This window comes from Gasterosteus aculeatus, chromosome 14 (assembly GCF_964276395.1).
Source record: "Gasterosteus aculeatus chromosome 14, fGasAcu3.hap1.1, whole genome shotgun sequence".
In the NCBI taxonomy this organism is placed as follows: Eukaryota; Metazoa; Chordata; class Actinopteri; order Perciformes; family Gasterosteidae; genus Gasterosteus; species Gasterosteus aculeatus.
The window spans coordinates 8,894,531-8,912,417 of record NC_135702.1 but is presented as its reverse complement, the minus strand read 5'-3'; the positions used below and the strand labels follow the sequence as shown (position 1 = coordinate 8,912,417).

The following is a 17,887-nucleotide window of genomic DNA, read 5'->3' as shown; positions in this document are numbered from 1 at the left end:
AGGCTGACAGCAAAATGCCCTCCCTCGCCTTTTAAAAGGAAACACCCTCTTGCATGGGTGGAAGCCCCACCTTGCAGATCTTGTACAGGGAGTCCTGTCCGTCCCCTCCGGTGTCTTTGAAGTAGTCATGAGCTGGGAATGTCCTGTTAATGTCCCTGGTAATGGCACTGTCTTGAGGGGACTCCTAATAAGGAACAGGCGTTGTTGGGGGGGGGGGGGGGGGGGGGGGAACAAAACAGTCAGAGTGAGTGAAAGAAAGTGAAAATGGTGAAAGAGAGATGCATTCATTCCAAAGCAGTTTTATTAGACAACCAGCAGCAGCGGTCATGTGGTGGCAACACATGGCTGAGATTTACAGTATAGGTCAGGATGAATTACTGGCAGCACTGAGTGTTCTTTTCTGCAGTACGAACTGTGCATCTCTCCGCCTATCTTCATTGTGTGTGTCTTTTTCTGACAGTTTGAGTTATTTTTGCAGTTAACTAAAAGTAAGTAATTATAAGCTCAAATAATAGACAGTAATAAGAGTTTTGAATAACAGCGACAAAATAGCGTTGAAGAAAATATGACCAAAGACGTACGATATGCAATCAGTGCTGAGAATGTCTCGGGTACATTGTCCTACTTCAGGCAAGGAGGTCAGATGATAAAACAATGAACACTCAGATTCTGTTCTGCACAACAGCGGGTGGATAAGAGGCCGTCCGGCTTTCATCGGATCTTCTTCGGCACAATTATCCAGGCTTTTGGTTTGAAGAGCAACGTGGACAGATAGATGACTAGAACCGAGACCGAGGAGAAGCGCGCTGCTGTGTGTGAACATGGATACAACAGAAGAAGAAAAAAGCTGCTACCAGCACTATTACTAATGTTGTGAGAGTTGTTCTGGTGTGATCTTATTTGGTCTGAGTGGATACTGCATACAGCACACAGAGGAGCCGGGTGAAACATAATGTGACATCACACCGCTCCGATGTCAGGTCACAAGGCAGAACACACACACACACGTAACTACTCTACTCGCAAGGATAAATCAGCCCTCATTTCATTATCGACGCCTCTTATGTATTTGTAACAAAAAGCCTCTAAATAAGAAATCTCACTCCCAGCCGTTACTTGACAAGACAAACACACATTTGAATATATCTTGGCGGTGGCTCTGAAGTCGACACTGCGTGTCGTGTGATGTAATACAAAGACGGGACATTCGTGTAACATTGAACCGAAATGCGTTGTGGCATTCCTTGTGTAGCCTGGTGCTGCGACCGCGCTTTCATACCATCAGTGAACAACGAGACGTTCAGCGAGAGCAAAGGAAGGTTTCCACTTGTCAGCAGTGAGCAACAATAATGCCTCACCGAGTTCATGTGAAATTAATGTCACACTCCATTGGTTCATTTAGGAACTGCTCCCACTACACATCGGGTTGTTAGAAAGGGATGCTAGTTTTTTTTTTTCCGCATCCTGTGTGCCTCGCTCTTTGGCATTTTTGAAGGTTTACCATCAACTCCTCCAGGGCCTTAAAATCCCACCAAAGAAACCCATTGTGCAAAACCATGTCCAAAGAAGATCCCTTAAATTAAATCAAAGAGTTCAAGTTTGACATTTTTCTTCAAACCTCCCCTCTTAGCTAATTATACCTTTTGTTCCCTCTCTTAATGTGCCCCTCATGTCCTTGCCTCTCTTTCCTACGAGCGTTACCAGCTTCCAAGGAGGAGGAAAGTCAACCCCCCCAAAAAAGATTTGCAGGGAGAAAAGGATACTAGAGCACAGTGAGGTAATGGGGAGTCCAAAAACAGGCCTCCCATAAATAGCCACCGTATCTCAACTGTAAAAGTGAACACGGAAATCTTGAAAATGGTATTGAAGTATTTTAAACCACGGGGGGGCGGAGCTTATGCTGCCAGTGTGAAGGGCGCGTTTCACTGTGCCGCAGTTTCTCAGTGAGCGATAAGGATCCTTGTTGAAACAAGCACCACTTAGCCTGAACTTATCTCAAGTGCTGAGAGCACGTACAAAGACCTCGGACTTAATGGCCAATTAGCTTCCTTTCTGTCCGTCCGTCCGTCTATTCGGTTAAAGCGAGGATTGGAATGAGGGTAGCGTGAGAGGAGACAGAAAACATATCCAGTGTCTCATGGCGGAGCACAGAGTGTGAGAGCAAGTTCAAGCAATTAACGGAGGCGACGCGGGAGGGAACGAGGGCGCTAAGGATAGCGCATCTCTGAGGAAACGTACAACGAAGACGGTGAAAAGGTTGTGACATAAATAGTGCTCTGGTTTCTAATCATACTTGAGCATATCGTCTATGATCATAATCTGCACAGGGTTGGGCTGCTTTACAAAGAGCTTTGAGAGCGTAGCGATTAAACAGATGGAATGTGCACATTGAGGAGCATTAAAGTTGCTGGCAACAATTCATGTAAAGTTGGTATAAAATCACAGAGCATCTTACAACTGAATGGAAGTTGAGGAGAACATATTTTCTTCCTATGAACATATAATGAAAACCACTCACTGGGGGCAGAGTCCCAGTGTGTGTGTGCGTGTGTGTCTACAGCTAGGAATAAAGTACCGGAGTAGGGCTTCCGTGGGAAGGCTGAGCAACTAGCCTTCCATTGTTTATGTTCCTGATTTTCTCTGACTCAACACAATAGCTGACATGTCATTCTGTTATTCTTTCTCCGCTGAGATGCCGAGGGAACGCGGGGTGATACTTATCAAGCTTCATACAAACCTCGCTGCTCAAACAACAACAAACATAAGTGCTACGCTTTGAATATTTTACTAGATTTAGATTGACTTCACGAGGGGAAATAGTGAATGTGACAGTGGACTTTAATGCTTTATAAATAATTACTAGAGCCTAGACAGAGGCTTCCATCGTCTATAATTGTGTTGGTGCTTTCTTTACTAACAAAGAAAATAATAGTTCAAATCTGTGATTTCTTAACTGGTTTTCTTTACAATAACGGGTAGTGAACAGAGCACATCCAAGCTTTTTGTTTCCTCACCTTCGTGTCGTCCCTCATTAAATCTTAATCGCCCGTCTCATCATGCTCTACTTTTTTCTTTTTGCCATTTGTGCAACGGTAAGCAGCTTCAGCACAAGTAGAGCAGGCAAATCATGTATCCGACGAGGACAGAGATGACAAGACGGAAAGATACTTTAGCGCAGAATACTTAGACATTCCCCCTGCAGGAGGGCGGATGAAAGGCATCGTGTTGTTAGCAGGGCAATTAGCACAGAGGAGTTTGAATACATTGAGATAGCATCACGTTTATTTGCGCAGTACACATCCACAACATGTACATGATGTAATACCACATGGGCTTTTAACCCGACACAGCATCACGTGATGACGTGAAAACATTTGAAAGATTCACAGGGACTCTCTTTCATGACATATTTGGCCTCTTGCGTCACATTCTCCATCTATCAATGCATACCGCTTACAAACAGCTAAATCACAAATTCAACACCCCTGACGTATAAAATATGACAGTTTGTCATGATCAATACAGTAACAGATGTATGTGTACAGTGGCTTATTTTCTCAAGATGCCCTTTTGTTGACTGAGCCATCTTTCAGTGACAAAAGTCCCATGCGGATGTTTTCACACCAACGATTTGCAACAGCGGTCTTGTTTTAACGTGATGATAATCTGTTCCTGGGAAGAGCTGCGTCATAAGCCTTACGAGATAACATTACCAAGAAAATCTGATGAAAAATACCGTTACATTTTACAACAAGAACGAGGCTGTGCTGCCCATTCAGGGTCCGATGGACTCCGAGAACAGCCAACCAGTATTTAGAAAACAGTATGTTCAAGATAACCATTGAATGTTACAGGTCGTTTCACATAAGGCCCCAATCATCGCTGCCGTGTCAAATACAGTTACTACAAACTTCATGTTCACTTTGGTCCACATTTACAGTATGCTACATAGAGGCGCGCTTGTTCACAAGGCTCATAGGCTCGGTTCTGAAAATTGGCGACGCAACTAGTGCCGCGTGGGCTAACAACATACGATGAGAGGATGATGATGATGATAATGAAGCAGCAGTGGACTCATTTTTCTTGATAATTTGTAAAAGGCTTAAAATTATTTATTTCATCTTGACATGTGCATAATAGAAGGACTCTGGAAACACACAAAAAGCCTTAAGATAAGAAAGCTAGGAACCAGTGTAATGTTTGTCCTTTGGACCCATTGTTAAGCGTGTTTTTATTTTCATACCTGTACAACCACATCTGCACAGGCCTGCCAGTTTTTAAGTCAAACTGACTCATTTTTGTGCCCCGTCAGCAGTCTTGTTCCTCTCTCCTGTCAGACGGCTTTTTACCTACAGATGTTCTTTCTAACCAACATGTCGCTGCACCTCCACACAATCACCACCACCGGGTTCATCCCCTCATAACAGCTTTCCTCTTCCCTCAACCTCCACGTTATCTACCTTCAACCAATCGCAAAAGACAGCAGAACAAGGAATAAAACGCATCGCCCTAGAGATTCATCTTAAGAGGTGAGCATGCTGCTCAAGTCTAAAATCAGAGGTCACAACTTTTCACAAGTAAATAGACAGAAAGGAGGTCATTTTACAAAAATATAACTTTCAACATTCGATACGCTGTTTCTGCACATGATTATTTCTTCACACGGTAGGCAGAGTAACAGTACTTGGCCACGCTTCACGGATAACTAGATGCGCTGCTTGTGAATCTACCACCATTGTACCTCATCTCGAGGGAAGTGACTCGCGGCTAACGAAGCGATGAGAATCTGTTAGCACCGACGCCAGAGCACCGTTAAATTCAGCGCACACACACACACACACACGAGATCAAATAAATTAGAAGACAAGACATAACTGTATTGAGTCATGTGTTTTACAGAAGAGAGGAACTATTATTGAAAATTTAGGGGTTTTTTTTAAAGTGTAGCTGAATTAACGGTGACATTTGCTAACTGCGGACACATGGACTCATGTAGTCATTAGTGAGTGCGGAATGGAGGCGGGCTGACGCACATATCAACAGTCCGTGCCCTTCCCTCTAAAAACAGTCAGGAGTCTACAAATTAAGCCCTGCGGAAATGTAAGGAAAAACACTTTTCCCAAGAATTCATGTTAATTTGTGCATCAAGGCAACAAAATATCACTATATAACAGTCGAAACCATGCACACAAGGCATTGCTGTGACAACGCAGTGATGACCTACACAAAGCTTTTGTAAAACCCATTGGCATTTTATTTTTAGAATGTCCAAGAATTTTACTTTCTTTGGTAAATTAGCTAAAACATTTAAAGTGATCATATCTGCATTTAGATAAAGTGACACAAGGGTCCGTGGTTGAAAGTAGTGATAATATTATCAGTATTTGATTAATATCAGCTGATCTGCTAAATGTGTTTTACATGAAAAGAATCCCCCAAAACTGCTCTCGGGGACGGATGGACGATGTGGGTCTGCTCTGTTAACATGAGATATACCTGTGTTTGTGCATTTGCACACGCACACGCACACCTCCAGGAATGCAGGGACAACAATTCAGTCACAGCACAATACACCTGGAGGACTGCCCAGTCATTTGGTTAAGTGCAGCTGAGGAACATTAGATTTTCAATGTTCTTTATGTGCTAATGTGTGAGTCGCGTGATTGGTTTTTAATGGGTCGCTGTGGAGGACAGATAGAAATCTAGTCCATCGTCAAGAAGGAAATAGTGTTTGTTCTTCTTGGGATTTGCTACCCACCACATCGGACAGACCTTTCAAAAAGGAAATAATTGATCACTCTTGTGCAGAAGTCATTATGGTTTGTTTTTAGAATCCTTTTGATAGCTTTTATTATTATTATTATCATTTTTCTTTGTGTATTAATGACTATTTTGTTTATATCCATTGCACTATTATTGTTGTTGTTTCGTATGCAGAGCTGCTTCACGTATCTCGTGGAACACTTTTCTTGTTTTAGTTAACTGAAAACAGTTTAGTTGTTTTTTGTTGACCCCAGCACGAAAAACAACCCCATTGTGGAAGTTAATTGGAATACAAATAAATAAAGTACACCAAGGTTTGTAACACAGTAATTATTTGCGAGAATCTGGAATTATGAAATCCCCACATTTATATCAAAGACTAATCATTAGATTATTCTCTAAGCAAATTCCTAAAACTAGTCAGGATCACAGTTCGAGGGTCATTCTTCTATGAGCGCAACGCTTTTCTTTGATCAAAGCCTTGAAAAAAAAAAAAAAAAAATGTACCAACAATAATTGTATAATAAGTTGATATACATGTTTCTTAACTTTCTTTATGAAACTACTTGTGTTTGGTCATAAAAACAACAGAAGTGCAATGAAACAGATTTGAAGAAAGATAGAAACTAAAGTTATCTTTTTTTTTATGTTACAACCAAGATGAGCAGCATCTCATATTATATACCCGACAGCATGCTCAAGGTGAGAACCCTAAACACACACCTTCAATCAGAAAACAATGACAACAGCCTGAATGCAAATGTCAGTGAACCGACGTCTCATGTCGACAAACCAAAATCAGTTCAGTCAATGCAAACATCAAAAAGACATAGAACAGGATTGTTTTCTTTTTAACAGACTAAGCTCAGTCAATAAGCCAAACAAATGCACAAACAAACTGCAGCATCGCTTTAAGTATTTAGACACAGAGGGCGAGGACATGATCGGTTCACCTCAGCATCACATTACTAAACCAAGTCAACTTCAGTTCTGTTTGTAATTGTCCTGAATAACTAGCAACAAGGGCTGCATTGTTCAACAACAACTTCGTGTTTTTTGCAAAATAAATTACGGATTGATATCCTATTTAAGGAAACCTAAAAGATGCAAATGTTCAACCTCATAAAGTTTTTCTCTCCTTCTTTTCAACGAGAAACTCTGCTTCGGTTTAAAAAAAAAACCTTTCATGGCTTTGCTCTCGACTCCTTTTCTCCGTCTTTGCCAGCCCCATCGCGCGCACAGAGGACGCTGTGTAACCTCCGAATGCACCAGAGACGGTGGCGGCAAATTCACACCTTAATCCAGCTCTTTGCGGCACGCCGATGCTTAAAAAGAGGACACGTGTTACAGCCGTCAAACCAGGCGTCTTTTAACCGGTTCAAATGCCAATTTGGCACAAGTGCGCTCCTCCCTGTGGACTCTACACGTGACACGTCGTGCCAATTCCTATTTCCCCACCACCGTATCCATACTCCTGTCCTCCACATCCTCTCTCAACCGAACCAACGAAAGCCTTTTTGGTGCTCCGAACCCCGCCGCCGCCGCGCTGCAGACAGAAGGAGCAGAGGCGTTTGAGGCCCTTCCTGAAGGCGGAGTTGGAGAGGCTGTAGATGAGGCAGTTGCAGAAGCTGTTGCTGATGGCCAGCCACGTGGTTAGGAATGAGGCGGCAGGGTGGTGGTAGATCCCGGCGCTCTCCAACAGAAAGTAGAGGATGTAGGGCAACCACAGGATGTAGAACACGCTCGTGATGCGAAACAGCACCATGGCGTATCGCTTGTCCGGGTACGTCGATGTGGGCTGCTGATACTGCGGCTGGGATTTTGGCGTCTGCGCCAAGAGGGACGACCGCCCCTGATCCGCCGCCGACCCCGGGCCCTGCGACTGTTGGGGCCGGTAGCGCGCGTGGCGCTCGCTGATCTCCCGGTTGTGCTGCCGGCAGATCTTGAAGATGTTGACGTAGGTGAAGCAGATCGTGAGGGCGGCCGGCGCGTACAGCAGCATCACTATGAAGGTGGTGAAGGCCGGGGAGGTCCGCCACTCCACCGCGCACCACTCCACCACGTCCCCGTGGTAACCGGGCTTCCCCCACCCGAGAAAAGACGGCAGGAACACCAGCGCCGAGTACAACCAGATCAGGGCGATGCAGCACCGCACTCGACACGGCGTCACCAGGGAGGCGTAGGTCAGCGGGCGCGTGATGGCGACGTAGCGGTCGACGCTCACGCACGCCAGCGACACCATGGAAACGGATTTCAGAACGGACACCATGTAGCCGAACACCTGGCAGGTGAGCCTGGGGTCGAGCCCCTGGAGGCGGTGGAGGAGGGACAGCGAGGGGAACAGGCAGCTGACCCCCACCAGCAGATCGGCGTACGCCATGGTCTGGATGAACGCACTGGTGGTGTGCTGGCTGAGCAAAGGGGCGCAGTGAAACACAAAGATCACCACCAGGTTGCCAGAAATAATGAGGACAGCGAGGAGACATATGATGGAGACTTCCAGAAGGCAGGTGGTGAAAACCTGGGAGTAGCTTATGGCAAGTAGGCAGAAAGGAGAAGACGTGTTTGACGGGTCAGCAGAGCTCTGGTTCAGTGGATCCAGGGAGGAATTCATCATCTCGGACAGGAATAAGAGCCTCTCTCGGGTGGGGGCACTAGAGGGTACGATGGCGTCCACTAGTGAACGGCTGGTTCTCAGCGCAGCGTGGTTTCAGTCCAAACAAAAAGCTCCGCGCTGCAGTTCGCCGACGAGCCTGTCGCCATCTGCCATTTCAAATGCAGGAGCGACGGAAAGGACAGGGAAAGGTGAGAAGTCTTCGGGGTAGGGGGCGGCGGGGGGGTACTTTTACACGAATATACAAAACTGAGGAAAAAAAACAAGAAAAAACGCACAAAACAAAAATGCGTATTCCTTCTGCTCTTTCCGCTTCAGCAAACCTCCCAGCTGCAGGCACAGAAGGGAAGGGAGAAAAAACCCGGAGTAAAATGTGACTTTGTTTAAAGGAATTCCAGTGCAATCTATGCCTGAAATGCCTCCACTCCCTATAAAGTCAAAGAGGTCTTCAACATCTGCTGCAGCTGCAGAAAGCACAGATTGAAGCCCTCTCTTACCCGTCTGTAGTCCAGAGTCACAGCTTCCAGTAAACCGACATCACGGTTACCGTTGTAACCTGCCGCGTACGTGAATTGCGGGAAGGAGACATCAAGTGGAATATCTCCTCTTTTTTCAGACCGCTCGCTTCTGCTTCTTCTTCCACTCGTTTGTCGCCTCTTTCCACAGGCTCTACGTGCTTCTCGTCTTGTCTTCCCGTCCTCCACAGTGAGAACGCAGCAGGCTGCCGTGAGCCGAGGGGATGAAGGCGCTGCGCAGGGCGACTGATGTTTAGAATCACACCTCAGCTGTTGTTTCTATCCAGAGGAGCAGCAACTATGTCTGGACTAGAAAGGAGATAGGCAGGCATACCGATGCTGGGAGAACCCCCCCCCACCCCTCCTCCTCCCCGCCCCTGTGTTCATTTATCCTCCTCTTCGCTCTCGCTGTCTCTCTCTCTCTCTCTCTCTCTCACTCACTCTCTGCCTCTCTACAGAAACAGTGGCACTGAGGCTCCTCCCCCTTCCCTGGGGCTTCAACCAATGATAAACTGTAAGGACACAAGGCAACCTCCTTCCCCCACCCTCGCACCCCTCCCTGGGTATTTTACTTTCCCTATAAATCTTTGGATTTATAGGGCAGTGTTTCTCATAATCACCCCAGATTCAAATACTCACACTGTTCAAATTAGTAACATTAAATGTTCAGCGCTCTCCTGGCTGTCAAAATCTCTGCAGTCTCTCACCTTATTCCCCAAAGATCAGAGCATTTAGAGCTTTACGAATGGATATTGTCTTTATTTGCTTTCACCAAGACAACAAAAAGACACAGCTGGGTGCAGTTTACGGGAACTATCCATCATTAATCGGATTGCAAACCAAGGCCAAACAGTATGAGACAGAGGCTCCCCTAAAGCCATGTGTGTCATGTGATGTTGACTCCTTGAGCCCACAGAGAGGCTGTTACAAGTACTGTTATTTAAAAGACAGACATTCATTTCTTTAGAAAAAAAAAAGTATCCATTACGTTGAATGTGTCACATTTTGTCTCCTTATTTGTTAAGGAAGACATAAATGCATTTTCACTGGCTCGATGTATTTCTAACGCTGTAACACTGAATTAAACAATGTGTTAAATACACATCTACATGTGAGTCACAACTAATTGAGTGATTTTTATTTTTCTAAACAAACAGCAGCAACATAAAACACACATGAAAGCACGGCGCAAGCAATTCAATTTGCGCACATAGCCTGTGTGTAATTACCAGCTGATTCACTAACGCATCAAGTAATTATGCAATTAGTAACTGGGTCTGCCTCATAGGTGCAAACTGCAAGTGAAGTAGATGTTGAAAGTTGGTTTTCAATGGTTATGCAAGTTAAGAGATGAAATGTAAAAAGTTAGAGATGCAAAAATAATCAATTTCTGAGATATTCATCGCTTTAAAATATATCCATAGAACTGTTATCAAGCAGAAAGAGCCTCTTTAAAAAGAAACCAATAAAAATGAGATAAAATGATGGGCAATATAAATGTGCTATCGCCAAAGTGCATTAGTCTGATTACAGTTGAATAACCAAAACTTCGACAATGAAAAGAGGTTACATTATTAATACTTGAACACTATTTCCCTGCAATATGCCTTAAATAAGCCAACGTCGCACTCAAAAGTGAGCTCATGCCCACCCACAGTACTGCGTACTGGTGCCTTTTACAATGTCAACCTATAACAATGGTACTTACGTAATCTAGCATTACACAAATTGCCTGCTTTCCCCCCACAAGGTTTTTTTTTTCAGATATTCAAGATAGTTGTAGTCGTTTCCTGCTTAACTCCATGTGTGCATGTGTGTCTGAAAGAGCGAGATACACGAGAGGGAAAGAAGGGGAGAGTTGCAACAACATCTCACAAAAGCATTATACTTTTTTTTTTTTTAAGTACCTACTGGTTGCAACAGAGCCAAAGTACTACTGGCTATGTGAGCAGTACTAGTAGGATCCAAACATTGTAAAATTCTAGTTCACTTCACGTTGTGTTCTCATACGATGTTTGTGTGTGATTGTGCGTCGCTTTGCTTGGGAAGCCCTCAGCATTCTGATTTTTAATGCCTCAGCAGATGCTGTGCCTCCACTCAGCACGAGAGGTGCTTTTCCACGGTCATCTTTTCCCCAGGTAGCACGACCTTTCCAGGTATCTCTTAATCTCCCCGGCGGCAACATCCTCTAAAAGACTCAGTTGAACTATATCGCCTTCAATTTTGCTAATCAAGTTATCCCTCGCAAAGTCTCCCCCAGCCCCTCTGCGCAGAGCCAACTGAACCCGTGCTACAATAAATTGCCCCATTGCTTATGTTTAGTTTTTTTTATTTAATTACTCGGAATCCTAAACTAAAATTAGAGACTTCAGTGGGCAGTAATAACCATCAGCATATTAACTAATGGGTTTCTGAAGACCGCACAGTGTGCCTCGTGCAGGGCAATTTGGTGTAGCGTGATGGGAGCCACAAACACACGCCTGCCTACCTTTCTCCCCCCTCACCCCCCCCTCCCCAGGCCAGACTCACTCCCGTGCTTTCACGCACCTTCTCTGCCCGACACACGAGTAGCTAAAAATAGACGACAGAACGATGAAGGGTCAGAAGAAGAAGAGGAGGAGGAGGAAGAAATGATGGAGGGAGGGACTTAAAAGATAACACCGCACACATCAAAGCGTGATGGGAGGAAGAGAAACAAGAATCCAACAACCAATCGGCGAGAAGAAAGAAGGGTTACGGGGACGAGGGAAGAGCGTGGCGAGCCCCAATTATTCTTTTGAACCACCCAGCTGGCGGCTCGTAATCCCGATCATTCTGTCCTGTTTTTATATCATTATGTGCCTGCTGAAAACATGCCGGCTCAGAAACTGCTCGTACGAACAACTTCGCACTCGGCTCGGCGCTTCCTTTTGGTCCTCAGAGACACGCTTGGCAAGAAACCTTGGGGTCGTTCGTTACTTTTACTTACGCAAGGGGCAGACGTTACCCTTACGAAGGTGGGCAACCGTCTGGGGCCCCAGACGGTAGATCTTAGATCTTTTATGTCGTAGTTAAGACCCCAAATAACTCCGCCCCTGAAAGACACGCCCCTGTCGCCAGTACTCGCAGTCAGAAACCTCGGTGAAATACATTTCGTAGAGGGCCAACTGTGGGTGAGTGGAGAGCACGGACACCCCCCCATCAGAGGACTGCCGGTTCGATCCCAGGTCCTGCTAACCAGCGTGTCGTTGGGCAAGACACTTAACCCCCTCATTGCTCCTGTAGCTGGACTACTGCGTGTGAAAGCTGGTTACTGATGGGAAGGTTGCACTGTGTGTGGTGGCTCCTGTCATCAGTCTGTAAATGAGTGTGAACGTTGACATGAAGTGTGAAAGCGCTGACTGGTCGCAAGAAAAACGCTATTCAAGTACAGTCCTTTACCATATTTCAAGACTGAACTTCAATGTTCGACGCACTAAAAGGCAGAGCCTCGATGTCCCCGGCTGCTGCTATATTTTCTTTTTTTCTTTTTTTTTTTTTAAAGAAAACAGGTCAAACTATGTCCTTTCCGAGAAATGACCTAATTGAAATGTTAATACACTATCTGAGAGTAGATAATGTTTCTCTGTGTAGGCACTATGGTGACAAACATCCAGGGCGGTGACAGCTGTTACACGTCACAGACAAAACATTATATAATATGATACAAATAAGATTTCAGGCTGATCTCATAAAAAAAAAAAAGTTTTTAAACTTTGGGAAAAATACATCAAAAAAAATTTCCATTTCAGTTGGATCGGCGATACACACCTAAAGCTATGGGACAGAGAGAGACAGGCGCCGTACAGTCACGCATGAAGAGAAAGTCAAGCTGACACAGCAGGAGAAGAGTGAGACGGAAGAACCACGCAGACAGCGAGATGCGGGCACACACACACACACACACACACGAGTTGACAGAAGCACAAACGGGTCTATGGGGGACTCGTGAACCTGCAAATACAAACGCTTATAAAGACAGACAGAAAAGCGCACGGGTCAGTGTGTGGGTCAGACAGGTATATGTGAGCGCTTGTTTTTTGCACCCCCACAGCAGGCTGGTACAGCAAGTGTAGATAGCAGCCCTGTGTTTACCTGATCACATCTTGTCTACACTACACATACCCTCTGTGTATGCCCAAATCGGACACCGTAGGGGACGCTTCTAACATTTCACCTCTCTCGTGGAGATAAAGGTGGTTTAAGCAGATTTGGATTATAATGCGGTAACAGAAAATAGTGACAAGGCCACTATTAACCACATAGTTAGTCCATAGAACTAACTAGAAATGCTGTGAACAGTTTGGGCTTCTAATAGAAAGTTATAGTAAAATGCGTCCACACATATAAACATACTTTAGTAGATTTACAGATGCGCCACTGAGGCACGACAACATGATCCTGAACTGAAGTAGGTTATCGGCACATGAGATAGTCATTCAATCAACTCCCCGGATTAACCACTTGACCTGCTCGAGCTGCGTTTGTTTCACTGACGCACACAGACCTCGAGTTCTCTAGAACTTCTGGTATCGATGTGTGTGTTAAAACACAGAGTCGTTTGTCTGCTGCTTTTTATATTTATAACAGTCAAAAAAGGAGCGTTTTTTTTAAACTGGATGACGTTACGTACGCGCCAATATCGCCTGAATGAGGATTGGCAAACAGCTTATGCTGTGTGGATGAAGAGTTCAGATCGGGGGGGGGCGACGCAAAAGAGGGCACCAGCTAGGACATAATGTGCAATGCAGCACAAAGAGACACACACAAGCACAGGCTGAATTCGGAGCGCACACAAAACAAATTAGGAGCCGGTACATGAACATGTACCGGCTGTGTGTACACATTTTAAAATAGCAGCTGAAAAAGGAGGGAAGGAATTTGTATATGAGAAAATGAGTTTTAATTGCTAACAATACAGATATCAAAGTGAAGTAAATTTGCCCATATGATATTCAGAGTGCTATTATGCAATGCATTTAAAAAATCTTTGACATTTTAGAACTATTCTATTTGCAATACCTGGCGTGTCTTAGATCTAGTTCAATTTGTTCACTTTCTTTCTTTTTTTGAAATTGATGCAACATACCATGTGCAAACCTCGTTGTAAATAAAGAATGACCATCTTTCTGTCTTTAAACAGCTCTTGGCCATCTCTCCCAGTCGTGTTCAAAGGAGACTAAACAAAACGAGCGAATCATCTTTTAGACTCAGACAAAGCTGTGTGTGTTTGTTGGCCGGCCTACAAACCTGGAATGCTTTGGTGTTTCTGATAAGAACTTCTTTCCCGACTTCATGTCCAAAGGCTACCAATGAGGAATAAAGTGGCGTTGCGAAGCCTTGTTGTCGTCATCAATTATTTGAGGGAACATTAATTCTATTCACGTTCAACGGAAGACAGCACGGCTGCTTTGTTACGTTGGGATAAAAAAATTCTACTCTAGTTTTGAAAAAATATACACATACATATATTAATCACAACATCCACATTTGTCCAATTATCACATGGCAGCGATGTAAATGCAAAGATGAGGAGCAAAAATTGAGGAGGGAGAGAAAAGCAGAGCAGAGGGAAGGAAAGGGCAAGACCAACATCTTGTCGCCACCTGAGCTCGGTGCCTGGGGACGTCGCCTTTACGTAAGGACAGCGGTGCAGAGCTGCAGCCAAGAACACTCAGAGTCACTCCCGTTCGATGCCAACGTACACGCCCGCGGCATTTTTGAACATGCACGTTTTTGAGTTATGGGAGGACGTCATAGATTATCAGTTTTAACAGAACCATTAACACACAACAAATGTCTTCTTGAAGAAAAAGAGAAAAAAAGGGCATAAATCTCTCTCTTGGATGACACTAGAAGCGCTCATCGGGGATGAACTACAGGGCAGCAGTGGCCAGCATCACAAGTTTGAAGCACAGATCAGTGGCCCCTGGAGTGTGCTCCCAAACAACGGTTGCTAGGGTCAACAACAGCAAAATACTCAAACAAACGATAATAGGTTAAATACATAAAATAGGTCTCGGTTAAAAGGACCTTTAAACATTCAAGTAGAAAAACAGCTCACAACAACAACAACAACAAGTTTTCTGTTGCATCATAAAATGAGTATGAGCGCTTCTTGATGAAAGGCCCCACCGCCAGCATTGGGGGGTCCGGGTGATTTTAATTTTGCACGGAGCATTCTCAACAAAGACGATAGTTTTGCGCGGGCTCACCTTTGTGATCAGAGTGCGGTACTCTTCTACCTGGTGGTCGTTGTTGTGGCAGCCGGCCAGGAGCTGCCACACCTCCCCGCGGAGAGCCTCGGGGATGCCGCTCCGCACCAAAGCCGGCAGCTGCCTGGGTCGCACCGATAAGTTCAAGTGCCTGAGAGAGGAGCGGGGCAGTCAGCATATAAATAAAAAATAGATTAAAAAAAAAACAAAAAAACACTCATTCCATGTCAGCAGTCGATGCATCTGCCATCTTTAACGACGACCTTCCACTGGCTCTACATCGAGTCTCGAGAGGACCGTCGTCATCTCTGCGTATTGATTATGACCGTGAGGAGGAGTTATAGCACAGCACAGGCGTAGGGATTCACGGGCCTAGTCACACCTCCTACTATAGGATGCAATCGATATCTGAATCGGATCAGAATATCAAATATATGCTATTTTTGTGCAGTATCCATGTCATTTAAACCTACTTTTTCCCCCCCATCTGTTGGTACATTAGTTTAGTTAAATAATTTTACATGCATATTTAAAGCAGGATGGGGAAACGATAGAAGACCACGGAGGCACAGCTGTATCAAACCAACTGGTCACCATCTGGTGACAGGAGCCATCGAACTCGGTCTTCTTAAAACACCACTTTCACATTTTCAAGTTTGTTTGGTTTATTTGTTTTCCGAGTTTCAGATTACGCAATACACGGGTTTTTGGTATTGAGACTAAAGGGAACAAAAGTGTACCTCTCTGTGTGCATGCATGTGTGTGAATATGACGTTGGTGAGGCCAGGTCTGGTCCTGGGGGGTGTAAGACTGTAAAAGGCTTTCTGTGACTTGCCCGTCTGCATCCCACAATGATACACACACACACACCAATAACTCGCACAAAGCCCAGTATTATGACTAGTCTCATGATTCCTTTCTTTACTTAGGCATGATCTTTATCGGATAAGTGAGACAAATATAAACGTTTGAAGGGACATGTCAACATGTTATATGGTTAGAGGACCCAAATACAGCAGACAAGTAACAAAAAATATATATTAATATGAACTAAACAATCTGCATGTGTATTGTACAAATTGAACTATACCCCACTATTCCATTGGAAAAGATAAGTGAGCACAGACTGGGCGAAGAGAGGGGGATGTGTGTGTCTGTGTGTGTGTGTGTGTGAGTGAGTGGAGCCTTGCAGCCAATTAAAGTCTGAGCTTCTGAGTTTCCAATTCAGTTCATCACAAGTTTTTGATTAAAAACAAATGCAGTAATGGAAGAGTGAATCCATCTTAATAAGCTGCTTGACAGTAAATGAGTTATTTGTGTTTGTGTGTGTGTGTGTGCTTAAGTGCACATTCATTCCAACAGCAGTGGAAGAGGAAGGAGAAATTTAATGAGGGAACAAAGCCTTACCACTTGGACAACAAGTCCCCCCAGGTCTCAAGGATTTTCTCTGCACACTCCTTGGAAACGTCACCTGACCCGCTGAGTAACGGCTCGTCGTTATCTGAACACACAGGGGTACAAAACGCTAGATGAGGTGCATTGTTGTCCTCTTCCTTCTTTCTCGTTTAGATTTGCCCGTTAACTCCTCTAAACTACAGTACCGGTTCCATTCAAGGAGAAAGTGTGTCTAATATTTGGCCGGTACTGCGTATACAATTCACTGGAGCTCATGCAGGTGAAATGGAAATGATGAAATAACACTTCATTTCCTCATGTTTCCTCAATGTTGTCCTTATTTTTCACTGCACAGATTGGACGTATTACAGAACTTCAATCTAAATACATTTGAATTTAATTTAATGCATATCGGGATGTGGAATTTACATTACATTACAGGTCATTTAGCTGACGCTTTTATCCAAAGCGACTTACATTTCATTGTCTAAACAAATAATTGTGTCCTCTATTTGAACTATTTTTATATCTGCTGAGTAGCATCTTAATGTAATCTGGTATCTAACTATAAACCACAACAAGCAAAGTACACACAGTCCAAAGAGGGAGATCGGACTGTGTTGACGGGCGACAAGTAACAAAAAGTTCCTTAGTTATGCTCATTGCAACTTCCCACTATCACACAAAAAGATAGAAGAAACTGGAAAAAACTCACACACCACTGCTGGCTAAGTATTCCATCAGGATACAGAACAAACAGTTCTGCAAGATAGTTATAAATAAAATGGGAGATCTACACTATATCTTGAGTAACCATGCAACGGACAATGTTTTTATTATTATTAAAGTAGCATCAACCCTTTACGTGTCTGCTTTGAGGTTGTTTGCGTCTGACGTGATCTAACATTTTCACATGACTGCTAATCCGTCTTCTTCTGAGGCTCTACGTGGACATGTTTGCATACGTTTTCATATTTGCAGAAAGTACACCATTCGCTATTCTTCTGTATTGTGTGCCATATAATAACAATATCATACGGGGCGACTAAACAAAAATCCCATCACCTTCCTCTTCGTCATCCTCGGGCGGGGAAGGCACCGTGGTACCAGTCCTGGTGGGCATTATGCCGGGACTGGCAGTGGTCTTCCGCTTCTCTCTCTCAGTCTCGCTTTCCAGACTCACCACCTCATAAAGTGTGTCAGAGGCAGGACTCTTCCGCTCCTTCCGCTCCATCTGAGGAAACACATTTCTTTGTGATTTTGTATTAACACACTAGTTTTGTTGCGTCATTGCAAGTCACAGCTGGTTTATACTGCAGTTTCACAGTGACCATCACTAATAAATATATATATATATATATATATAT

At 44.3% G+C, this 17,887-nt stretch overlaps 2 protein-coding genes across 5 annotated transcripts in view; both read right to left on the bottom strand.

Moving 5' to 3' along the window:
• The window catches only part of rabgap1 (RAB GTPase activating protein 1), a 47,744-nt gene that overhangs the window by 13,928 nt on the left and 15,929 nt on the right, over nt 1-17,887 (bottom strand). For all 4 annotated transcript variants that reach the window (XM_040198332.2, XM_040198333.2, XM_040198335.2 and 1 more), the window contains 4 exons: nt 17,586-17,754; nt 16,533-16,626; nt 15,126-15,276; nt 71-184 (listed from right to left, as the gene is read on the bottom strand). In XM_040198332.2, coding sequence (XP_040054266.1) covers nt 71-184; nt 15,126-15,276; nt 16,533-16,626; nt 17,586-17,754 — 528 coding nt within the window. The remainder of the gene's footprint in view (nt 1-70; nt 185-15,125; nt 15,277-16,532; nt 16,627-17,585; nt 17,755-17,887) is intronic.
• Nucleotides 6,906-9,008, bottom strand: LOC120832262 (putative G-protein coupled receptor 21). Its single transcript, XM_078087896.1, has 2 exons — nt 8,875-9,008; nt 6,906-8,707 (listed from the first exon to the last, which is right to left on the bottom strand). The coding sequence occupies exon 2, from the start codon at nt 8,378-8,380 to the stop codon at nt 7,184-7,186; it is 1,197 nt and encodes a 398-aa protein (XP_077944022.1). The 5' UTR covers nt 8,381-8,707; nt 8,875-9,008; the 3' UTR covers nt 6,906-7,183.